Source organism: Quercus lobata, chromosome 12 (genome assembly GCF_001633185.2).
Source record: "Quercus lobata isolate SW786 chromosome 12, ValleyOak3.0 Primary Assembly, whole genome shotgun sequence".
Taxonomy (NCBI): domain Eukaryota; kingdom Viridiplantae; phylum Streptophyta; class Magnoliopsida; order Fagales; family Fagaceae; genus Quercus; species Quercus lobata.
This window is the reverse complement of record NC_044915.1, coordinates 23,170,107-23,196,074: the sequence shown is the minus strand read 5'-3', so window position 1 is coordinate 23,196,074 and position 25,968 is coordinate 23,170,107. Positions and strand designations below refer to the sequence as shown.

The following is a 25,968-nucleotide window of genomic DNA, read 5'->3' as shown; positions in this document are numbered from 1 at the left end:
TATAAATTTTTAATATAAACTAAAACATAAATCTAACATGAAGCATGAAAAGAAACACTCCCCTCCACAATCATTACTTTACATTAAATAAGATATTTTTCATGATTACTCTCATTTAAATTTACATCCATTACATCAATAATGTTCACCACAAATGTCATTAAAAAAAAAGTGAAGGATAACTAGAAGAAAAGCAATTAAAAAAAAAAAAAGGTATAGAACTCCAAAAGAAATTATTCTCATCTAATGGAGGCAACTAATTGTGGTTACTTTATTTAGATATGATCACAATATCTCATATCCACTAAAGAATCAATACTTGAAAGTTGAACGAAACAAACTCTCAAAGAGGAATCTCAAGTGATGAATATAAATGTGCAAAGAAATTATTCCTATTGTATGCGTCGTTTTTTTTAATATAAAACTTTTTTTTTAAATTAAAAATATCAACTTGTTTTCTTGTAGATTGTAACCATATGAAAGTGAGTAAAAAAAAATAATTGTTTGGCTCAGATGAAAAATTATTAATATTTATTGTAATTTCAAAAAAGTACATGAACACAATTTTTCATTTACAAATTAGATACTAAATAAGAAATTATTTTCTATTTGTTAGCCCCTTGGAGAATGGGGTGAGAAGAGAAAAGTTACCATTGAAAATGTTTTTCACTTTATTGTGCGTATTTTCTATTAACCATATAAATAAGTGTTTGATTTATTTACATTTTTTATCAAAATAAATATAATAAAATACAAAGAAAGTAAATTTTTGTATGTTTTTTATTGTAGGTTATTTAATTAATTTAATTAGTTTAACTAATAAAGTATCTTGTCGTTGAATAATAGATTTGGATTTCAATCCCTCATTCTCTCTTAAAACAAAAACCAATTAGCATTTTCTTCTTTTCTTTTTTTAGAAACAAAAACCAATTATCATATTAACTTGATGATGAAAACATTCTTAAAGAAATAGTGCCCATAAATTAAAATTATATTATATTTATAAAAAAAAGTATATAATTGCATTAATTAATGTAATACAAAAAATGTTTTTTTTTTTCTTGAGCCCAATAACTAATCAATAATTAATAGCCTTAAGGTACATCTCATGCAAATAATGGTTGTATCCTAGGGTGAGACAAAAAAGGGTTGCTTGAAATATTGCATAAATAATAACAATAAACAATAAACAAACAAAAGCCAAACCAGGCCTGCCAATAGCCAACCATGCCCAATTGCCAAGTGCCAACTTTTTCTTTAATTTCCAGATCACACCCCAAAAAACAAATAAATAAAATAATAATAAAAAGAGAAAAGAACCGAGTAGAAATTAAACTAGTCCTATAATAAATAAAGAAAACAAAAACACAAATAAATAATAAATAAAAAAACATATAGAATAAGAAATGGTAGGACCCAATGAACAGTTTAATTCGGCCGCCCGCTTTGTCGTCTCTGTCGTCTCCGTCCATCACCGTCGTTCCTTTGCGTTTGACTCTCTCTCTCTCTCTCTGCGTGTCTCTCTTATCTTTCTCACCCATCTCTTTCTTTCTCTTTGAGAGAGAGAGTGTATGTGTGTGTAATTGTGTTTATATGTACTTTTCATTTTCTCTCTATCCTTTTCTTTTCTATCATCTTTCATTTCTCTCTCTTTCTCTGCTGTCTCTCTGAACGCTTTCTGTTCCCTGTTCTTAATATCTCAGAAAAACAAGTGTCTCTTCTCTTCATATTTCAGCATAAACCCAAAAACGAGGAATCTATCAGTGTCCTCCAAACGCCAAAGCCACCAATGAAAACAACACACACCCTTTATTATTAGTCTTTCATTACCTTCTTCTTTTCTCTACTCTCACCTCACCTCACCTCACCTCTCACTTCTTCTGAACAAAAAAAAAAAAAACCTTTGTTTTTGGTTATGAAAAATTAAAGGGCTTGTTGGGTTTTTTTTTTAGACTCTTAGAGCTTCTTGTTGGTTTTGGTTTTGAATCTTTTGGAGTGTCATGGCTGGTAGTAATGAAGTCAACCTCAATGAATCCAAGGTATTTTTAGCTTCATATCTTGGGCTTGTTGTACTTTCCCTGCTTCCAGTGTATTGGTCCTATTGGTGGTGTTATGTTCTTAAAGTTTGGAGCTTGTATGATCATTTGGTTGATGGGTTTGTTTGATTTTGTATATTCTTCTATGTTGGTGTTTGGGTTTTGGGGCTGGAGTTTCGATTTTGGTGCCTTTCATTTTGAAGGAGTTGAATTGTTTCAGGTGCCATTTGTGATTTTTTTAACTTTGAATTGTTTCCCATGTCTGTAATGGCTTTTTGGATGGTGCAATGAGTTGTAGATGTGATGGTATGGATCATGGATTGTGTTTGAGTCTCTTTCTTCTTTCTATTTCTTGAAGAAATTTTGTTGTTCTGGAAAATCCAACTTTGAGAAATTCGAGTTTGATTTGGTGCAAAAGTGGCAATTTTTCACCATGTTAAATGGTTTCCTCTTTTTGTTTCATGTCTAATATTTATTTTCTACTGCTTCCTCTCTTCACTGCTTAAAATTTCATGTGTTTTTCACCGTTGCCTTAGACATTTTCATAATTTTTCTGTTCTGGGTATGTTAAGAGTTTGTCGTATGCATACAATCAATTTGGTTGTTACTACTTAGGCTCTATTAAGGTTCTGTAAACTGAAAATGGCATATTAGTTCTTATCCTTTCAATCTTTGAACTTTTTCTTTTTTCATTTTTCTTTTCGTGTAGAGGGTTGTGCCACTCAATACATGGGTACTCATCTCCAATTTCAAGCTGGCTTACAATATCCTTCGCCGTTCTGATGGGACATTCAACCGTGAATTGGCCGAGTTTCTTGACCGCAAAGTCCCTGCCAATACAATCCCAGTCGATGGAGTTTTTTCCTTTGATCATGTTGATAGAGTCACCGGACTTCTTAACCGGGTTTACCAACCAGCCCCGGCAAATGAGGCTCAATGGGGCATATTAGAGCTTGAGAAGCCCTTGAGCACTACCAAGATTGTCCCTGTCATAATTTTCTTCCATGGTGGAAGCTTCGCACATTCTTCAGCCAATAGTGCTATTTATGACACTTTTTGTCGCCGGCTTGTGAGCATCTGCAAGGCTGTTGTGGTTTCTGTAAATTACCGCAGAGCACCTGAACATAGATACCCCTGTGCATATGATGATGGTTGGACTGCTCTTAAGTGGGTTAAATCAAGAACATGGCTTCAGAGTGGGAAAGATTCCAAGGTTCATGTATATTTGGCTGGAGATAGTTCTGGTGGAAACATTGCTCACCATGTAGCAGTGAAGGCCGCCGAGGCAGAAGTTGAGGTATTGGGTAACATCCTTCTTCATCCAATGTTTGCTGGGAAAACTAGAACTGAATCAGAGAAAAGATTGGATGGTAAATACTTCGTTACAATTCAAGACCGCGATTGGTATTGGAGGGCTTATCTTCCTGAAGGGGAAGATAGAGACCATCCGGCAAGTAATCCATTTGGCCCCAGGGGAATAAGTATTGAAGGACTCAAGTTCCCCAAAAGTCTTGTTGTGGTTGCTGGTTTGGATCTTGTACAAGATTGGCAATTGGCTTATGTGGAAGGGCTCCGAAAAGCTGGCCAAGAGGTAAAACTTCTTTACTTAAAGGAGGCCACCATTGGGTTCTACTTCTTGCCAAATAATGACCACTTCTATTGCCTAATGGAGGAGATAAACAACTTTGTGAATCCTAACTGTTAATACACTACTTAACCTCACCTACAACAGCCATACATAATAGAAGCTTGACACTTCACTTGGGTTCTTTTTTTCCCCCCCTTTTGCAGTTATGGTGTGTAGTTATATACCTATATATGATTGTGTAGTATTACTTCTTACTCCATTGCCATTCATGGTGATAAAGAGAGTTCTGCAACTCTGGGGGTTTGTTTGTTCTTGGTCTGGAAGATTACTGCCTATGTCTTTTAGGTACATAAATGTATTCTATCAGGGAAAGCCACTATCAGAAGCTCAGAAGTATCAGAACTCACTCATTTGATTTGTGAGATTTGGCTGAACCACCAGATATAAACTTACCCTGGTTAACTTCCAGCTGCAAATAGAGAGAGAAGTATAGGGGTAATGTTTGGTGGTTGATCTATCTGTTTTAGTAAATGGATATATCATTATAAGCACTAATTTCAGTACATGGACTGGAATGTATCCGTCATGTAATGAGTCATGTATGTTATACTTGTGTTCTAGTTATATAAAGATTTTGTTTGCTCTTTAGCCTTTATTATCATTTCTGATAGAGCTAATCCTTGTATTGTTTCTTTTGTCCTGTCATTTCTTTCACCGATGAAAATCTAAGCTTGGCTAGTTGTGACCGTAATTCAAGTGCAACTTCTTGATATATGGCTCAGAATGTTGCCTTCACTTCTGGAGGTAGCGACAAGTTTAAAGCCAATTAACTTGTATAGGCATATAGAGCAAGGCTTTCTAGTTTGGAACTGTATAACAAAGTTAATCCTGGATTTTACAAATGTTAAGCTCTGGATGGGAAAGTTACTTGTATCTAGACAGCAAATTTTGTGGCTTCTTCAACATCCAGTGCAAGATTCATGAACACAATGCCTTTGCACATGTTGGATTACACACTTAAAACTTATTATACATCAACTAATGTTAAGATCCAATATTTTCACAACAGCTGACACCATAATTTTTGTAATTGGAACAAAATTTCTTTCATCTGGATCCACAACAAGTTTTGAAAAAGTATTGTGTTGTCTCGGTTACTTGAACCAGGTGCTTGAAAATCATATTTTAAAATCATCCATGCTAATAATAGATATTTCATAATCTAAGATTCTTATCTATAACTTACGAATAAATTTCCAATCACGCGGGTCTTAAAGGCCACTTCCCTCTTTGGAATCATTTGGTGGGGGAAATTTTCTATAGCGCATGATAGTGAAATAGGTTAAGCATGATTCAGAAATAGGGTAAGTAGTTGAATGCCACTTTGATGTTTTCCTCTCTCTTTGCATCCCATTAAGGATTAAACCTCAATTTGGCTACATAAAGTCAATGACAAATGTGAAAAGAAAAAGGAGGAAATGAAAGTGTTTCCATATTCATCTACTTGTAATTTGGCAAAGGCGTGGCGGACCACCCTAATGTCTTCACAAAGCCATAGACAAACCCCATCCACCAAAAGAAAGCTTCAAATTCTTGTAAGGAAAAAAAAAAAATGATTGGACATGAGTCTAAATCATGGATTTCTCAATCTTTCTACGTCAATTTGATTAATTCTAGATGGGTTATTTGGAGTTTGGGATAACAGCAAATTCAGGAATTGGCTTTGTTTTGATGGGGGGAAACCCATCTAGCAGTGGTTGGGAATTTTGGAAGTACTCTAAGGGACCACATTTGAAAACCCACCAAAAAAATATAAACAAAAACAAAAGAAAAGAAGAGATGAAAGCCAAGCCAAGCCCTTTAAAAATTTTAAAAAAATTTAACCCTGTTGGGAATTGGGATTGCTTCAAAGTGTTTTAGTGGACACTAAGTGGTAGGAACAGCTAAGCTTGGACAAGGACATGGAACCCTGTCTTCAAATTGACTTTCCTGGCATTTTGCTTAGAATATATGCTTAAGTTTGCATCTGTCAATCACCAAAATTTATTCACTTTGGTATAGGACTTTTATATTTTTAATTTTGTTTTTCACCTTTCTTGTTCAGATTGTCTTAGCTTTATCATGTCTTATTATGAACTGTCCCTTGTAAATTAGCTGTTTATGTTTTGAAAGTATACCCCTAATACGACATAATAAAGTCATTGTCAACAAATGCCTTTTCTTTATTGGAGATTATGGACAAAAACCTTAATTTTGTTTGGTCAGTAGCTTACTTTTTATGATTAATCTATTTTGGTGGGTCATCCTTTTACGGTTTGTGTGTTTACACCATGATTATCCCAATAACATGTCTTTAGTGGTTTAATCTAATATTATATTAATGAAAAACCTATAGTTTACCCTAGTTGATTCTGGACTCTTTCAGACCAATTTGGTATTATTAGGTTTATCTCAACAACAACAACAAAAAAAGGTTTATCCCCTTCAAGGACCATGTCAAATTGATTGCTTCTTTAATAACCCTTTTATTTTCTGTAGAAAATTCTTCTGCAAATTTAATTAAAGTTAAGATTAGAATAATAATACTATACATGAACAGCAAATGGAACATACATGGCAAATTCCTGTCCAACTTACATTATTTTTAAGAGTTATAAAGGAATGATAACAGATTTTTGCAATAAATTCAAATGAATAAACTTAAAATATCATTATCTACATGATTGACTTGTTAGACATACTTTATGCAAAAGTAAACTTTATATTGATGAATTTGTGATAAGTTAAGAATAGTAAAAAGAGTCTTATGACTTAATGATATTATCCAGTCTTTCGAATAGGAAGAATTTAGATTGAAATCTTATCTCCTTTACTTATTATGAAACCGGATAATTATAACATGTTAACAGAATATCTTATGTATACTCTTCTTTTAAGATTTTGATTTGTTCCTGGTCATAAGAGATCAAAGACCAATTTGATTGGTTTTGCTTTTCCAATAAAAGAGAAAGCAAAAGTGACTTGCGTCTAATGTTGTCCCCATTATGGGTGCAAATTAAGCAACTGTGTGCTGATTTGTGAGATAATTCCATGATAGTTTTTTTTTTTTTTTTATATAATATATATCCATTTTATTGTTGACAATCTCATAAAACGTTTTTCAGAACCAAGTTTCTTTTTCTTGGCTGGTAATTGTTATTTGTTTATGAGTTTATATATATATATATATATATATAAATAAATAAGGGAGAGAATAGATGATAAATTAATAATGGCCTACAAAGATAGGTAGAGAGATTTAAAAAAAAAAAATTAACCAAAATAAATAAATAAATAAAAATAAATGTTACCCTTTTGTTTTTATTATTTTGTCACCTATGAGAGAGATCAGTAATAGAGCATGAGAAAATACAATAACGGTTGCCTGTGTAATAAAACATGAATAAAACAGAAAGGTGGTGGTACAGAAAGAGTGAAGAGAATGTACAACAATAAAACAAGAGAAAATACAAAAATGACTGACACTATAATTGCACGAAAAAAGGGTGGGAATGATAGGATAGCCAAATTCTTAGCCAAAAATAAATAAAAAGAAAAGAATCTACCATCTAGAAGGCTCTAGTCAGTGTACTTTAATAGAAAAGTTAAAAATTTTCTAAGGTTATTTTATAGGCCTAACTTCTATGATTGAACAAAAACTTATTTTATAGACAATCTCTCTCCCAGGTCACAATATTTACATCTCAAAAGTGTACAAAGCTCAACAGAAAATAAGAAAAATGAGATAGTCTCATTAGATATTTTCTCGATTTGACAATAAAATGGGACAAATGAGACATAACGGACCAAAATGTATCAAACTAGTTTTTAATTAACATCATGGAATAGTTTAACTTCGTACTAAAATTTCCATCATTAGAGACACTTTTTTTCCCCTTAGGATTTTATTTTTTTAGGTAAAAAAAAATTGTTTGTTTAATGAAACACTATAGCAACAATGGATGTAATTACTTATTTAAATGAATAAAGAATAAAAAGGGAATATTTAAATAAAGTGGTAAAATAATAGAACCTTTAATATTAGATGTATTGTAAAGTGAGTTGTGAAAATTAATAAAGTAACTTTTTGAGATACTTTTATAGCATTCTTGATTAAAATGCTTAGAGCATTCTTATCAAAGGTGCTAAAAATACTAAATGCTAATTTTTAGCATTTTTAGCACCTCAAATGATAAAAACACACCTACATCAAACATGCTGAATCCAAAAAATTTAGCATTTAGTTACAGTGGAGTCTTATCTTTGACACCCTACTGTAGCAAGATGCTAGAGTTTTTTAATATTTTTTTTCTTTTTCTCTCTCTCACTCTCTCTTGCGTCATGCCTTTCTTCTCCACTGCTTTCCTCTCTCTCTTTTTCTCCTTCTCGATGCCTCTCTGTTTCTCTTTGACTCTTGATCTCCACTTCAACAACGGTGGGTGACGCGACGACGAGGATGGCGTTGCTGTCACTGTTTTTCCAAAGGCCTCGTCAAAGGTGTTGTGGACCTGTTCCCTGAGCGTGGCTTCCATCGCCAATGCCACGCTGGACATGAGACGCTCTGAGTGTGGTTGGGTTGATTGAGGTTTGCTCGTCGCTTTTCATCGAGGGTGGGTTGTTTTGATTTTGTGATTTTGGTTGTTTTGTGGGTTTTGTGCTTTGATTTTGTTGGGTGTGATTTGATTTGTGATTTTGGTCTTTGTTGTGATTTTGTGATTCTTTGATTTGTCATTTTGTGGTTTTGTGGTTTGTGATTTCAATGGATGTGGTTCATGAATTTGTGATTTGATTGGTAGGCTTCTAGGTCTTTGTTGTGATTTGATTTTGGTTGGGTTTTGGCCATGGTGGTGTTGTGATTTGATTTTGGCTGTGTTTCGACAGTGGTGCGTGGTTGGAGGTGATAGCTTGAAAAGCTTCGACTATGGAGCTTTAGAAGGAGAGCTCAATTTAGGAGGGAGGGCTCGAAGGGATAAGAAGGGTTTTAGGCTGAGAATATGGAGAGGGTGAGACTTAGGGTCGAACCACCATGGAGTGGTGGCGTTGATGTTTAGAGACAGAGCTTGGTGGCCAGCCATGAAGCACGGGTTTGAGAGCAAAAGATCAAAGAGAGGGAGAAGTTTCTAAATTTGTTGGGTTGAGAAAGAGAGAGAAAAAGGAAGAGAGAGGAAGAATAAAAAATAACAAAGGAAGAATATTTAAATGAAGTAGTAAAGAAAAAAAAAATAGAAGTTTTGTTTTGATTAGGTTGTATAAATGCAAAGTATGTGTTAAATTAATAAAGTTGGTTTTTTAAATGCTAAAAAACTAAAATTTTTACTATTTTTGATGAGAATGCATAAAAGTGGGTCTCCTCTCCTTGTAAGACCATCCATTTTATATTTTTTGCTCCGATGCTATTTAAGTGAAATTGAAAAGGTAAAGAAAGTTGTCATGCACAAAACAAATATCAGCCATTGCCTCTAAGAAGAAAAATAAAAAAAAATGTCAGAAATTTTTTTAGATAATTTTCATGGCCACTGCTAATATGTCGGCGCTCTCGCATTTACTAAGCATTTATTAGTAACATAAGTATATAACATAATAAACGCATTACCATAGCTCCTTTATTAGAGGTCGACTCTAAGTTGTAAAGATGTTTTTTCTCTCCTTAACAAGTATGTTGTGTCCCCCTCAAAAAAAAAAAAGAAAAAAAGAAAAAAAAAAAAGAGTATGTTGTGTCAAATCGCATGCCTTGGAATAAAGAATAAGGTACCATTACAATAATTTCACAAAAAAACTTATAAAAAAATAATGTTAGTGATTAGCTTATTCAAAACCATTAATTATTTGTCACTTAAGATTTGTTATGAAATAATTATAAAAGTGTTGCGACATAACATCTCTCTTAGAATAAATGTGACTAAGTGCCCGTTTGGATTTAGCATTTTCCGCTGAATCCTGGGCTGCATTTTCTTTTTTCTTTTTTTTTTTTTTGTTCTAACCGCACTATTTGACCAAGTCAATCGTGAACAGTGCACTCGTATACTGTTCACGGACTCACAAATTCCACTTTTCAACAACTTTTTCATTAAAAATGGATCTCACGATACTATTCACACATTTAAAAATTATTTTGCTACAGTGTTTTCAGTTTCAGCAAAAATAAGTTAAATCCAAACGGCCCCCAAGAATATCAAACTTAGTTAAGAAATCTAAAATATTAATTTTAAAACCCCCATAAATTTTTTTTTTTTTTTTTGGTGATGTAACTTTTTGATATTTACATAAAAACAATAATAAATTATTGAAGGAAATTTGCCCATTCTATTACCATCATATTAAAAAGCACACTAACAACATAACATGAGCACATTCTTCTCACATGCTGAATATATTTATTGTAATAATAATTAAAATATCTAAATGCTTTTTTTTTTGCTGAATTAAAATATCTAAATGCTTAGCTTGTTGAATAAGATGCAAAACATATTTTGTTTGGATCTCCGTCAATGCGATGTTTTATCCTCAGCGTCCTTTCTTTTTAACTTGCTTTCATTTAGAAGTCTCTAGCATCCTTTCTTTTATCTTACACTCTCAATCATAAGTCGAATAAATTTACAAAAAAATAAAATAAAATAAAAATGAAGCTATATTCTTTCTTTCTCGCTTCTATTTAAGGGCCAACAATATATACACATCCTTTACAAATTACTACTCTTCAACATTAAAAATGTAGTTTTACACCTTTTACATTACAAACAAAACCAGCAACTTACTTTTCATTTAGTCAAGGTCATACATTTGAGCAAAAAAATTCGAACTTATTCGATGTTTTCATTCTGGAATAGTTAACTTCACATGCATATAGGGAAATTCTCTGGAACATGAAAAACAAGACATATAGAGTTGAAAACTTACAGTCCAACCACCATAAAAGACAGAGCCTTAAACAGAAAAGTTTGTTTTTACTTGGTAGTCAAGAAACAGTAAGCATCACTTTTTCTTTTAGGTTTTGTAATTTTCTTCTTTATGGTCTAGTAGTAGGTGTCTGCTCTAACTTTTGGTTGAGGTGCATATGCATGGTCCACAGTTTTTCTGGCATTAGTAAAAGACTAAAACCACCACCACCATTTCACTGTTGCCCTGGTTGCTTAACCTTAAAGTCTAACCAAACTCAACAAGCCCACGGAAAAGGAATTAAAATGCGAAAAACAACAATAGAGATATGGAGTAGGAAGTAATGCAGGAACTAGAATATAACGGAGGAACCCAGAAAAAAGAAAAAAGAAATAAATAATATATGGAGGAAAGCAAGTAGGTAAATGACAAGGATTTGTAGGAGAAAGTGAGTGTGGAACAATACATAGACACAAGTACAGATGTTTCCCCATGTTTCTGAATCATTCCTGTACAAACTCATTTGCTCTTTAATCTGCCCCCGGCCTCCTCCAGCATGTGTAGCAGTCTCGTTCAGTTGTTTTCCCTGGGTGTCACATGGGAAACAAAAATGGGGGTTTTACCAAGAAATGTTTTCCCTTAGTAGGGAACCAGAGTAATGGTAATTATGATTTATTCACACTTGGCCAGACCGCATTTCATGAATCTGGTTTTATTAGTTATTCCAAATCTCAAACTAAATACTCTAGATCCACTTGTATATACCCATCAAGATTCCAATAATGGCAGGAAATTATAAAATAGTATATGGGTGTGGTATTTGATTTGATTTTATTTTATTTTTTTATTTTATTTTTTTTTTTTTGAAAGGGAGATTCAAATCCAAATTCACTTTTATTGGAGAATCAGATAGTAGTACCATTGAACTACAAAATTCTTTAACATGTGTTTTACTAAGAATTTAATAGTACCACTAAACTACAAAACTCTTAATATGTGTTTTATTATTCTTCATGAAAGCACATCTAATATAATACTTTGTTATATGCGGTAGCCAAGAACTGAGAACTCGGACCCAAAAAGAAAATGCATTGGGGGTGTTTGGTACACTAACTTAAATACACATTTTCAATTTTTAAACAATATTACACGTATTTCCATATATTTTTTCACACACACATATTTTCACATATGTTTTCAAACAACAAAACACATGTTTTCAAACATATGTACCAGACACCCCCTAATTTACAAGTACAGAAATGCACGTAAACATAACATTCCAGAATAACCCAACTCAATTTTCTCCTAGTCCTTGAATGAAGCAATCCTCACTTGCCCCAACAAATTGGGTAGGTCACCCGATTAACCTGGCGTCATTGTGATCCTCCGATCCATTCAATCACTTCAATGAAATGCCTTAGAAACCAACTCTGATGGAAACTCATAATCCTGTGAATAGCAATAGATCCAACTTATTCATAGCCCAGCCGACCTTATTATCAATCTTATACTTTACACATGAATTGAATAATGCCGGTTATGTTAAATTTAGACCATTTTTCACTTGCTAAAGAAATCAAAATAAGAACCTTAGAAGAAAATTTATGCAATACGACACCAGCAAATAGGTTTTGAATCTTGATATCAACATCTTTATTGTGGTGAACGGTAATCTCATCCACAAACCAAAGACTTCTGGCACAGGAATAAAGTCATCAATGTTTTTAAGATGCATTGATGGATTACCCATACTGCATTAAGAAAAATAACCATCATTAGCAACTAGGTAACAAAGTATTGGGCTGCTTTTGTTCACAGAAAAACAGAGTAGCAGTATAAGCCCTCCAATAGCAAGCAAAAAGGCAACAGAGGACTGTTAGAAAAATAATACTATTTTATTTTCCCATTCTCAAAGACATCTTACAAGTTACAACTTCTATTGAAATCCCAAACTCTAAAAACACATTACAACTTCTATTGAAAATCCGCAAAAAAGACATGTATTGAGGAAAGCACTTTGCACACCAATGGACCATAGATGGATTTTATTAGAATTTTTATTTTTTTAGAAAAATGTTAAATTTTCAATTGGTATTACAAGAAGATTGAATTCATACTGTCTGAGATACTTTACACTGCAAAATCCAAAAATCAGCCTTGAGGTTAAAAGCCATTGATTGAGAGGCTAAATCCTATCTTCCAAATATTGGTCTTGCTCTTGTTACAAGTATAATGAGTCATTAGACACATCTTCAGCATACCTCTTGCAGAATTATACAAGAAATTTTTATACTCCCTGAATATAAGATCAATAGTCTCTCTTCTCTGTCCTGGTAGTATTCTAAAAAGTCAGTTAATTAAGTCACATTGCAAGCAGTGAGCTGGGAATTTGTGCAGAAAAACACACTATCTTTCGTGTATTGGAGGGAATTGATTTCAACATTAGTAAGCATTCAGCACTTTGGTGGCCTTGGTCCATTAAACACTACTTTCCAGCAGTCTCTGCAAATCATATGCAGTTGATTAACACAGGTGCAAGTAAAAAAGATTTACAAGAGTAACTGAAAATTTCCTCATATGGTTTCAAGAATGAAAATTTAAATGGCATCACATATAGAAACTACATGCATATTCAGAACTTTTTACAGCCAGTGTAATCTTAATTAATCATTTTCATAAATAACAACAGGGCCAACATAATCATGTGCTCCAGGAACTTGAATGAATTTCACAACTTCTAGAGATAGTTAAAGCTAATCTGAACCTGACGAGACTCTAGCAACAGCAAAGAACATGAATTTTGAGTTCAGATACTTCATACCAGAATCTTCTGACATCGAAGCTTAAAAGTAGAACCTTTCAAGCACTCAGAGCTTTCTGAAAACTACAAAACAATCCATAGAACATGAGTGCCACCAAGGCCACCCAATTATCAGATACACTAATGTCCATGATAGAGACATCTAAAACATAATTTTTATAAATTCCAAAAGAGCAGATATGTTTTCTCAGTGAGAATATGAAAAGGAGTCGATCTGTCAATGGCATTGTCTTAGACACCACACAAGACTGTCAATGTTTTAACACGGTTAAAACCATGCTGAGAATTGATCTCTAATCACATTTGATTCTACCAGTATGGATAGCCTCAGGCCATCCCACCACTATTGCTCTTGATACACTTCTCTAGACCACAGGAAATTGCTTCATAGTGGTGGTCTGAACCATCCCATAAATCTACTTCTGAAATCTGCTTGAAACATGTGAGACTCAGATTGTTTCCCTTGACAATAATATGATGCTGCCAATGATTGTTACTTGTTGTCATTTCAATTAAAAAAGTCATAATTTAATACTCCTATGTCCTAACAATGGTTGGGATGGCACCCACTTAGCACATTGTATCTCAAAGTATTGGGTTTTGTTTATTATTCACTTCAAATTTCTTTTCCACAAGTATTATTCGTTTCAAAATTTTATTACATGCCAGCCTCATTACAATCTCTAAAGATGTGAAAGGGAGGAAGATAATTCTCTGAATCTAGATAGTAAACAAAAAGCCTCAATGCTTATTCCATCCAGCCTCAGTACAATCTCTCAAGATGTGAAAGGGAGGAAGATAATTCTCAGAAGCGAGAGGTTTGTAAAAATCTTCTTAAGGAGTGGAAGTGTGATATAGTTTGCTTTCAAGAAACTAAGATGTCTTCTTTAAACTCTTTTGTTGTTCGAAGCCTTTGGGTTGTTCTAGATGCAGTCAACACTGCAGGGGGGGTGTTACTGGTTTGGGACGAGAGTTTTTGAAAAAGTTGATTGTGCTGTTGGGCGATTTTCTGTTAATGTTTTATTCAAGGGGGTTGTAGATGATTTTGTTTGGGCTTGTTCAGGAGTGTATGGGCCTAATGAGGATTCTCAGCGGGGTGCTCTGTGGGAAGAACTCTCAAGGATGCACTCCAGGTGGAATACGGCATGGTGTGTTTTTGGGGATTTTAATACCATTCGATATCCAAGTGAGAGATTTGGTTGTGAGGCTTTTAGTCCGACTATGTTTGCTTTTTCAGACTTCATTGAGGCAAATTACCTTGTGGACTTACCCCTTGAAGGGGCTTCGTTTACTTGGTTTAGAGATTCGGGTTCAGATTGTATGTCAAGAATTGATAGAACCTTGGCATCGGTGGATTGGGTGGATCACTTTGGAAACATGTCTCAAAGGGTTCTCCCTCGTGTAGTTTCTGATCATTGCCCTCTGTTGGTGGTGGTGGGTAGTGTTAATAAAGGCCGGAGTGCCTTTAAGTTCGAGAATATGTGGTTGAAAGAAGAGGGTTTTGTTGAGAGGGTTCGACAATGGTGGAATGGGTATTGCTTTTCGGGTTCTCCTAGCTTTATTCTGGGGCGTAAATTAAAAGCTCTTAAAGAGGACTTGAAAAAGTGGAATAAGGAGGAATTTGGGGATTTGGCCTTTAGGAAGAAATGTCTTTTATCGGATTTGTTGGGTTTGGATGCTAGGGAGGACCTATCAGGTCTTTCTCATGAGAATCAAACTCGTCGTACTCAGATTAAAGGAGAGATTGCATATCTTGCCTCTTTGGAGGAGATTTCTTGGAGACAAAAGTCCCGGTTCTTATTTGTGAAGGAGGGGGACAATAATACTCGCTTTTTTCATCGCGTTGCAAACTCCTATAGAAGAACTAATTATCTTCGGGGTATAGAGGTGGATGGTGTCCTATATGAGGATGAGGAAGAGGTGCGGTCTAAGGTGGTCCACTTTTATGAGAGTTTGTACACTGAGTCAGATACTTGGCGCCCTTCTATGGATGGATTAGAGTTTTCTAGCATTGAAGAGGACAAGCGGCTTGAATTAGAGAGGGACTTTTCTAAGGAGGAGGTGGTAAAGATTCTTCAAGAGATGGAGGGTGATAAAGCCCCAAGTCCTGATGGTTTCCCTATGGCTTTTTTTCAAAAATGCTGGAGTGTTGTGGAAATAGATGTCATGGCTTTCTTTGATCATTTTCATAAGAGCGCAGAGTTTGAATGGTCTCTAAATGCTTCTTTTCTATCTCTGATTCCCAAAAAAAATAATGCGTTGAATATTAAAGATTTTAGGCTTATCAGCTTAGTAGGCAGTGTGTATAAGCTTTTGTCCAAAATTTTAGCTAACAGATTGAGGCAGGTGTTGGATAATCTTATTTCAGAGTCACAAAATTCTTTTGTTGGTGGCAGACAGATTTTGGATTCAGTGCTTATTGCCAACGAATGTTTAGACAGTAGATTGAAGGGTCGCACCCCGGGGGTGTTGTGTAAGTTAGATATTGAGAAAGCTTATGACCATGTGAATTGGGAGACACTTTGTTTTATCTATTGGAGAGGTTGGGATTTGGAGATAGATGGAGGAGATGGATAAAGATTTGTGTCTCTACCGTTCGCTTTTCAGTTCTGATTAATGGATCTCCTGTTGGTTTCTTTGGTAGCTTTAGAGGTCTCAGACAAGGCGATCTTTTGTCTCCCCTCCTCTTTCTTTTGATCATGGAGGTCTTAAGTCATATCATGAAGAAAACTGAGGAATGTGGTTTCATTCAAGGTTTTCATGTGGGTTCTATTAATTCTACTGGTATCCGTGTTTCTCATCTTTTATTTGCTGATGATACCATTCTTTTCTGTGATGCCTCTAGAGAGCAGATTTTGTCTATTAGGCTAGCTTTGACTTGTTTTCAAGCTTTTACTGGTCTGAAGGTGAATGTGGGGAAAAGTGAAATTGTCCCAGTTGGGGAGGTGCGTAACATTCAGTCTTTGGCTAATATCCTTCAATGCAGAGTGGGCAGTTTGCCTATGACTTACTTGGGTAGGCCGTTGGGAACTCTGTATAAAACGCCCTCCATTTGGAATCCGATCCTAGTGAGGATGGAAAAGAAGCTTTCAGGTTGGAAGCGGCTTTATTTGTCAAAGGGTGGTAGACTCACCTTGCTGAGGAGTACCCTTTCAAGCCTTCCAACTTATTACCTTTCCCTTTTTACTATCCCCAAAGCTGTGGCGACTAGATTGGAATGCATTCAAAGGAACTTCTTGTGGGGTTCATCAGTTGAGTGTTTCAAATATCCTTTGGTGGCTTGGGAAAAGGTTTGCTTACCACGCGAGATGGGTGGTTTAGGAATTCAGAAATTGGTGCCTTTTAATCAAGCCCTTTTAGGGAAATGGCTTTGGAGGTATGGACATGAAACCTCTCATCTGTGGCGTAGGGTCATAGCCATGAAATACGGGGAGGGAAAAGGGGGTTGGTGCACTAAAGCTTGTAGTAGGGCCCATGGATGTGGGTTATGGCGGAGTATTAGTGAAGGGTGGGAAACTTTCGCTAAGCATTTCTCTGTTGTGGTGGGGGATGGATCTCGTACTCTTTTTTAGCATGATAAGTGGACTGGGGATGTCCCTCTTAAAAGTCTTTATCCTCAGTTATTTTTGTGTTCAACTAATAAGGAGGCTTGTATTTCTGATGTGTTAAGCCCTTCAGTGGGTGATAATGACAAAGTGTGGAGTTTAAGATTTCAGAGGGAATTCAATGATTGGGAGTTGGCGGCCTCCTACTCCCTTCTTCATTTCATCCAAACCCGAATCCCTAGGGGTGGAGGGTGTGACAGGCTTTGTTGGGATCTTAATGGCAGTGGCAAGTTTGATGCTCGGTCTTTCTATCATAAGATTCGTAATGCACCTCCCTCCACCTTCCCTTGGAAGGGTATTTGGAAAGTTAAGGTTCCTAAAAGGGTGGTTTTTTTTATGTGGACAGCAACTCATGGTCAGATTCTAACATTGGATAACCTTATGCTTCATGGTCGCCCTTTGGCAAATCGATGTTATTTGTGCTGTTGTAATGTGGAATCTAGGGATCACTTGTTACTTTTTTGTCCGATAACTCATTCTTTGTGGATGTATATGCTCCGGTTGTTTGGAATCGATTGGGTCATGCCAGGTTCAGTTGAGGACTTATTATTCTGTTGGTTTCATTGGCTTGGGAAGCATAGTTCTGATATATGGGATTTGGTCCCAAGCTGTTTAATGTGGACTATTTGGTCTGAACGGAATCGGCGGGCCTTTGAGGATGAGGAGAAAACTGTGGTTTAGTTATTAAAGTTTTGCCAGAGGACCCTCTTTGATTGGTCTCGATGTTGGGGTTTCTCGGATTGTTCTACCCTTACGGATTTTATTTCTTCTACTAGAATAGATTAGGGGCTGTTTTGTCTTGCTGTTTCTTTTTTCCTTTGTTCACTACCGTGAACTCTTTGTGTTTCTCTTGCTTTTCTTTTATTAATAATATTCTCTTCTTACTTATCAAAAAAGCTTATTCCACATGAACCAAACTAAAACAGTAAAACTACAAGACCATGTAGTCCCATCAATAAAACTTGAATACTGATTGAAAAATATATAAATAATGAAATAATTCATTGTTATGGTTTTATCCCTGAAACTCTCATCTACAATTCTCCTATTGGCTTTAATTTGCAAGACGGCCAAGACGCTGAAGCTTACCAAGGCTTCTGTGCATCAACCTTCTAACTTCTCCATCAATACTTTTCCTACACGGCTACACTACAAAATTGAAGATTCCTCCTTTGCTCTATGATTAAACTATGCAAATAGAGCAAGTTTCATGACCTAGCAAGTATTAGTTGTCCTAACCAAAGCATCATTGCAAACAATCTCCAGCATCGGCTGTCCTTTCAAGAATCAGGATCACCTAGTTAAGGTTGGCAATTTGGCATCAATTTGCAAGTTGGATCCAGCTCTACACTTTAATGAATCATACTTCTTTTCATAAAGCCAATCCCGGTTAATTGGGGTCCTAAATCTGGTTCTAATAAAAGATTGCAATTCATGAAGGGGCATAGCATTGGATTTTTTTAACATAGGTTTCCAATGGAAATTATTAAAATAAAACAGTGCACAATTGTTTAATTATAAGTGCATCAATACGGAAACATAATTATTATGTAATGGAAAAAGCTTCAAAGAATACATACTTCCTACAAAAGACCAAAGAGATGTATAAAAATGGGCACCTTCCATCATTTTAAGCATCAATGGTCAACACAACAGCCAGACATAATTAGTTAAACTAAAAGGACCAGAGTGACTTGTCCTAAAATATTTTAGCAAATAAACAATGGGGTTTTCATCAATAGTTGCACATTGTAATAGGCAATGGTAAGCAACGTCAATAACTGATCATCATGGGTTTTGAACTACTGAGGACCTGAAAATAAAAAGGTGGGGGGGTGAACGGATAAGATTGTTCATGAAAATTATGACACAAGATGTGTGTACCTTTCAATTATTTGAAACTCCAATCCTGTCAAACAGATACAGTGAACTTCTCACAATAATTAGCTGACTGCTGTTTGCAAATTCTGCCGTCCAATATGCTGTTATTGAAAGGGTAAATTATGATGGTAATGCATCCAAAGGAATTCCATACCCATGCTTCCACATCAATCCTAATACTTGCTCAACCTTGTGCCTTTGACCACAAGTAGAGTACGCCTTATACATTATCAAAAATGTCCTTTTTGTGCGATCCAAGTTAAAGTTCTCCATCTCATCTAGGACGCTCTCCATTTCATGCAAGCGCCTCTGTGACGCATACATGACCATCTTACAGTGATACAGGGACCGGCAAATTCTCCACCCAGCACATTCTGCACGCCTCACAAAGTTAGCAAGCTTGTCCACTGCCTTGCACCGGAAATAACTTGCAATTATGGACCGCATCACACTCACTGTAATAACAGAGGTGTTGTGCTCAAATGCCTCATTTATTGAGTTCTCCATCTTTTCTAACCAATCCTCTTGAGCAAAAACCCTAATCAACATCACATTCAACCATGGTCTATAATCCTTCTCTGGAATATGCTTCATTAGTGCCTCAATCTTTTTAACTCTATCTGATGCAGAACTCCTACAATATGCACATATCATGGATCTGATCAATGGAATTTCCTTGTCATTAACATGGTGCTTTACCAATTTATACATCTCCTCCATTTTTTCTAAATTACCTGAATGTGCATATCCCCGAAGCATTAGCAAGAAGGTGTTAATGTCAGGCTTAACAGGGCCTGTATTCATCATCTGATAAGTATTTTCCATACTATCCCACATCCAAGCTGTGACATATCCAGCAATTAAATTGTTGTATGTGCTTATATTAGGGGAGAGATTCAAATCATTTATCTCCCGAAAAGCTGTTTCCATGTGATCAACTAGCATCAAGCGACCAAAAACAGAAATAAGAATGTTATATGTTACAACTGTAGGACTACAAATTGCTTCCTTCTTCAGGTCCTGAAACAATGACTGGCATTTATCACCCAGACCATTGCACATATAAGCACCCATTAGTGCATTATAAGTAGATATTGTCTTGATTCGCTTGTTAGCAGCCTCAGTAAACAGCTCCACTGCAAGATCAACATTCTTAATTCTACCAGCAATTGCAATGCCCTTGGAATACTCCTCAGGTGTCATAAGAATGCCATACTCTGCCTGTTTTCTCCTCCAATTGAAAACCTGAACGTCAATAGACAACACCATCTAAGACATGTTAAATAGGATTAAAGATCATTTGCCCCCAACAATTTGCATCGATCTAGTTGCTTGTTATAATTTTTATACACTCTAACATAGTAAGAGGCAGTCAGATATCCCACGAAAACCGAAGCAGTGCTTTCTGTCTAAGATAGATACAATTCAAAACCGTTCACTAAGTGAAGACCCTAACAACAGACTCCAACTGCCATAAATCAATAGCCAAAAATTTTGTTGTACTTTCATTGCACAGAATTTTATAACATTTAGTGCATAAAGAATCTATATCACCACAAAGGCACAAACTCCACACCCAAAAAAGAAAGGCTCATTCATCAAAATCTCAACACGTCCATGTTCCACTCCTCTTTCCAAAAACAAAAGAAAACCTATGTACATCCTACAAAAATCACCCCAAAAAAAAAAAAAAAAACAATATTTCCCTGAATTTCCAAATAAAACATAAGCTCCATAATTACTCACCACAACTCTGTCTCTCTATTTTTTTTAAAACACCAATCAACAAGTAAAACCACCAGTAACCCAAATAAATCCCACTTCAACCATAGCCAAATTCCATTCAATAAAAACAAAATGCAATACAGTTTTATCATATAACACACAAATCAACATTTTTTTTAGCACCAATCAACAAGTGAAACAACCAATAACCCGCATAAATCCCACATCAAACTAAACAAAATGCCATTAAATAAGCAGAAATGCAATACACTTTTATCATTAAAAACACACAAATCCACTTTCTTTCTTTTTTTTTCCTTTTTTAAATGCAACAACCAACAAGGGAAACAACCAATGACCCAAATAAATCCCACATCAAACATCTAATAAAAACAAAATGCAATGCAATTCAATTTTATCATAAAACGCACGCACACACACACTCAAACATGTAAAAATGGGAAAAACACCTCTAGTGCTAAGTGAGGCCATGAACTGAGCTGCTTCAAAAGCTCAATAAAAGCGGACCCATCCGAATAGCTCCGAAACAAAGACGCCCCTTTCTCCTCCAAAACCCTAAAAACATAATCCTCGGAATCCTCGAACCTCAGAACCAGCTCCTCCTTCAACCTCGTCACCTTGTTCCTCAGATCCTCTTTAGCCGACGAATCGGAAGGTGCAAGCTTGTCGGCGAACAAGCTGAGAATGTTGGTCGGAAAGGTGTATTTGCTGGAATGGTGGGGATTGAGGTCGCGAGTCGCAAAGGCGTAATTAGGGGACTTGGTGAGGGTAAAGTTGAAAGGAGAGGAGGAAGAAGAAGAAGCTAGGGTTTTGGGTTTAGTGAAACAGAAAAGCTCGGCTTGGGCCGCCGCGTCTGTGATTTTCCAGACCCGCTTCATAGTCTTCTTCTTGTGGTGTAGATTCTTCTAACGAGCATTTTAGGGTTTAGAGAGGGTTTACGCAGAGGCTGAGAGAGAGAGATGGCTGTGATTGTGAATCAGTGGCTGAGGATTTGGTTGTGTTTGGGTGCAGTGTTAAACAGAACTGGATTATTATTAATTATTTAATTTTTTGCTGAAAGATTTATTATTATTTTATTTAATCATTTAATTATAACCTTCCTGCTAATCTCACATTTGCGTGTGATAGACAAAGTAGGATACTACGATCTTCATCCTTTTTATTTTCAAAATTTGTCAATCTCGTCCATTTTTCATATTCTATTTTATAAATTTATGGTTGTATACTATAGTTTGATACGTTATTTAAAATTTTAAGTGTATGGCACAAGGGTCCCCAAGCCCACTTGGATCATGAACTTCAACCCTACCGTGTGGCCTATGGTTCCAACCCTTTTATTCGAAACTGGGCCCTAGGCTTGCTGAGGCCATGGGCCCAGGATCCATGCCACTATGCTTGGCTCAAGGCCCATTGGGCATACAATCTTGAATTGTACACCACATGGTTCACAGCCAGAGACCTGCCCGGCCAACACATCTTATCTGGGAACATGATTGCTCGGGGTTACTATATCTTAGCTGCCCAATATTATCTTGGAGAATATCACTGCCGAACGTCCCACTTAAGGTGGGAACCAGTTCCAAAGCCACTACTCACACTCCCAACTAAACACCCACTTAAAGGCAATGGAATTAGACCTTCATGCCCACTAATAACATAAAGTAATCATAACCCCTCTACAAATCTCGAGCTATAAATAAGAGATGAAAATGAGGAATAGGGAGTTATTGAATGGTACAAAAGAAAAGAAAGAGTAGAAAAGAGAGAGAGAGCATCAGGAGAGTAATAAGAGAGAAATGAGAGGAATTCATAGGGTGAGGTTGCATTGTTGGGTCTCTGTGTTAGGAACTACTCAAGGTAGAAAATTCAAAGCCTACATCACAAATAGATTGTGAGCTCAAGTGAGGACCGGCCCGTTAACCTCATTTCTGACGCGCACAATTGGCGCCGTCTGTGGGAATCTCCTACGAAGCTGTGGTTCGACTGAAACTCATGCTCGAGAAATGTTTGAAAGACGTTTAAGGAGTTATGCTAAAAGTGGCTCCAGGGGGTCTTCTCGGGGATTTACCTAGCAAGAGAAGAGGCACAAGAGACGTGAAGATAAGGATCGTGAGCAAGAGGATTCCTCTCAGAGGAAGAACGATCCGGCCTTGGAGAAGTATCATATAAAACACGCCGAACAATGTCGAGAGCATGGACAATTTGACAAGAGAGATGAGGAACTTGAGTGGTTGCGTAGGTTGGTAAGAGATTTGGAGTTGGAAGCAAGAGGTAGATGCCAGAGAAGAGACCGAGACAACCGAGAAGAAAGGTCTGCTAGTGGGGGAGGTTGCTGGGGGGCCAGGTCCAATCAGTCCAATTCCCGTCGACACCGGGATCATTCACATTCACAGGAGTATGCAGATCAGGACTCAGATTCCCCAGAAGAACGGTGGCCCCAAAACGCCACCATGGATGCTATGAGCTGTGCATTATGCAGAGCTACTCGGTCTCCATTCTCAGACAACATTAAATGGGCCCCAATGTCGAGCAGATTTTCGCGCCCACCATTTAACTCTTACGATGGAAAAATGGACCCGGTAGAGCACATCAGCCATTATATCCAGATGATGTCTTTGCATACTCACAATGACGCACTAATGTGTAAGGTATTTCCTTCAAGCCTCGGACCCACTACTTTGAGATGGTTTAATAGGTTACAGAAGGGCTCTATTCACAGTTTCGCTGAGCAAATCCAAGAATTCGGTGTCCAATTTGTAACCTATAGCTGGGCCCTACAAACAGTAGATGCATTACTATCCATGAAAATGAGGGTAGGGGAAACCCTTCACAGCTATGCTAGTCGATATTGGGAACTCTACGATGAGATCGGTGGGGGCAATGAGAAGATTGTGATGAGCACCTTTAGAATGGGGCTGCCTGACTACGAACTACGTGAGTCACTGATGAGAAAGCCTCCCGAGGATATGAGGCAACTTATGAGGCGCATTAAAAAGTACAAACGCTTAGAGGATGACCAGTTATAGAACAAAGGTAAAGCCCCGGTAATGAGTCGTCCTCGGTACGGTGGCTTTCAGTCAAGGCCCTGAATGGACTTAAGGATTCAAGGACCGAAAGCACAAATGGGAGAAGTAAACGTAATGTTCAAGGAGCCAATGCACATGATCATAGACCGAATCAAGAACGAGCCATACTTCCTGTGGCTAAACAAAATGAGGGGTGACCCGTCTAGGAGGAACCAGAACTTATACTGTACTTACCATAGAGATAAGGGGCATACCACTGAGTAGTGCCAGGTATTGAAAGATCATCTAGGGTAGCTAGTGAAAGCAGGGTATTTGAAGGAGTTTGTGGTGGATTCAAGGAACCGAGGTACCGAGCAAGGTGCACAGCAAAGGGGGAATCCTCTCCTGCCCCCATTAGAAGTGATCGAGGTCATCCACGCTACCTCAAAGGGTACTGCTGTGACTAAAAGGAAAGGGGTGTTATCTGTAGTGCCAGTGGAAGATTGCTCAAGCAAGCAACTGTCCGAGAAGAAGATGAAGTTTACATGAAAGCCCATTGCTTTCAAGGACGATGACTTAGAGGGAACAATTCAGCCACACGAATAAATGGTTTCATAATGAAGAAGGCGATGGTGGACCAAGGGAGTAGGGCCGACGTAATGTATCTAGACATATTCAAAGGGCTCAGAATGAAAAACGAAGACCTCTCAAAGTACGATACACCCCTAGTCGGGTTTGATGGCTAGGTAGTGAGTCTCAAGGGGCAAATTTCACTTCCCGTGAACTTGGAGGGAAAGGAAGTAACAGTGGCATTTATAGTGGTCACCTCGTTTTCTCCTTATATGGCGATTCTGGGAAGGCCGTGGATCCATGCGATGGGGGCAGTCCCATCCACCCTGCACATGAAGGTTAATTTTTGCACTGAGCAGGGCATTGCTGTAATAAGGGGAAGCCAGCAAATGGCCAAACAGTGTTTAGTGGCCGCGGTTGATTAGAAGCATGAGCAGGTCAAACGGAAGGGAACATCTAAGAATGTCCCTTTATAGCAATTACAGGAGCCCCAAGAAGGAATGAGGGCTAGTTGTACCAAGGAATTAATCAAAGTAAGAATACTACCGGATGTCGAAAAGTATTTTCAAGTAGGGGTAAGTATGAGGGATGAGGATTGGGTAGAAATGTTATTATTTCTTATATAGAGCCCGTATGAGGTGCTCGGGATGGATCCCGAATTCATAGTTCATAAGCTTAATGTAGATCCATAATTTCCCCCTAAGAAGCAGAAGCCGAAGAGGTAGGCTAAAGAACACATTGAGGCTGTTAAGCAGGAGGTCAGGAGGTTAAAGAAGGCTCGAGCGATAAGGGAGATTTTCTTTCCAAAATGGCTGGCGAATACCATGGTGGTGAAGAAGAAGAATGGCAAATGGAAAGTTTGCGTGGATTTTACGAATTTGAACCGAGGGTGCCCAAAGGACCTATTTCCTATGCCGAAGATCGATCAATTAGTGGATGCCACATATGGGCACCCGAAGATGAGTTTTTTGGATGCCTTTCAAGGTAATCACCAGATTGCCTTGGCCACCAAGGATTAAGAAAAGATAGCATTTATCTTCCCTGACACCAACTACCATTATACCATAATACCCTTTAAGTTAAAGAATGCTAGGGCCACCTATCAACGGATGATGACAAGAATATTCCGAGATAAGATCAGGTGGATTGTGGAGGTGTACATTGACGATATGGTGGTGAAAAGTAAACAAAAGGCACGACATATAGAGGATCTCCAGGGGGTGTTTGAAGTACTTTGGCAACACATGTTGCACCTCAATGCGAATAAGTATGCTTTCAGTGTGGGAGCCGGCAAGTTCTTAGGATATCTGATAACCAACTGAGGGATAGAAGTCAACCCCAATCAAATTGAAGCCGTGAAGCACCTTAAGTCCCCATGCAATCCGAAGGAAGTACAAGTACTGATCGGCATGTTAGCTGCCCTTAACCGGTTCATTTTCAAGTTTGTCGATCACTGCTGTCCATTCTACTAGCTTTTGAAGAGGTGGAAGGGATTCCAATGGAATGAAAAATGCGAAAAGGCTTTTTAGAACTTGAAAGAGTATTTGATGCAGGCACCTGTATTGACGGCCCCAAAACCCGGGGAGGACTTATTCATGTATCTATCAGTGTCAGATCATGCCATGAGTGTCTTGCTTTTAAGAGATCAAGGAACATAGCAACCTGTGTATTACATCAACAAGACCCTGGCTGACGCAGAGACACAATACTTGCCCCTGGAGAAACTGGTGGTGCACACTACAAGGAAGTTGTCTCACTATTTTCAATCTCATACCGTCTATTTCTTAACCGAATATCC

General features: G+C 37.1%; 2 protein-coding genes across 2 annotated transcripts; one reads left to right on the top strand and one right to left on the bottom strand.

Moving 5' to 3' along the window:
- Positions 1-1,572: 1,572 nt before the first annotated feature.
- LOC115971792 (gibberellin receptor GID1B-like) lies at positions 1,573-4,285 on the top strand. The gene is made up of 2 exons (XM_031091832.1): positions 1,573-2,039; positions 2,746-4,285. Exons 1-2 carry the CDS (start codon positions 2,001-2,003, stop codon positions 3,739-3,741), a joined length of 1,035 nt encoding a protein of 344 aa, XP_030947692.1. The 5' UTR covers positions 1,573-2,000; the 3' UTR covers positions 3,742-4,285.
- An 8,131-nt stretch (positions 4,286-12,416) lies between these two features.
- On the bottom strand, positions 12,417-21,684 carry LOC115971791 (pentatricopeptide repeat-containing protein At2g30780). Its single transcript, XM_031091830.1, has 3 exons — positions 21,045-21,684; positions 18,853-20,094; positions 12,417-13,044 (listed from the first exon to the last, which is right to left on the bottom strand). Exons 1-2 carry the CDS (start codon positions 21,471-21,473, stop codon positions 18,970-18,972), a joined length of 1,554 nt encoding a protein of 517 aa, XP_030947690.1. The 5' UTR covers positions 21,474-21,684; the 3' UTR covers positions 12,417-13,044; positions 18,853-18,969.
- Between the last annotated feature and the right edge of the window lie 4,284 nt (positions 21,685-25,968).

What these genes read in the sequence shown, in the direction of transcription:
- LOC115971792 (XM_031091832.1), top strand. Translation starts at nt 2,001, where the DNA reads ATGGCTGGTAGTAATGAAGTCAACCTCAATGAATCCAAG. An exon ending in TCAACCTCAATGAATCCAAG is followed by an intron (nt 2,040 to 2,745) that starts GTATTTTTAGCT and finishes CTTTTCGTGTAG; the next exon opens with AGGGTTGTGCCACTCAATAC.
- LOC115971791 (XM_031091830.1), bottom strand. Translation starts at nt 21,473, where the DNA reads ATGAAGCGGGTCTGGAAAATCACAGACGCGGCGGCCCAAGCCGAGCTT. An exon ending in GGCCTCACTTAGCACTAGAG is followed by an intron (nt 20,095 to 21,044) that starts GTGTTTTTCCCA and finishes ATTGACGTTCAG; the next exon opens with GTTTTCAATTGGAGGAGAAA.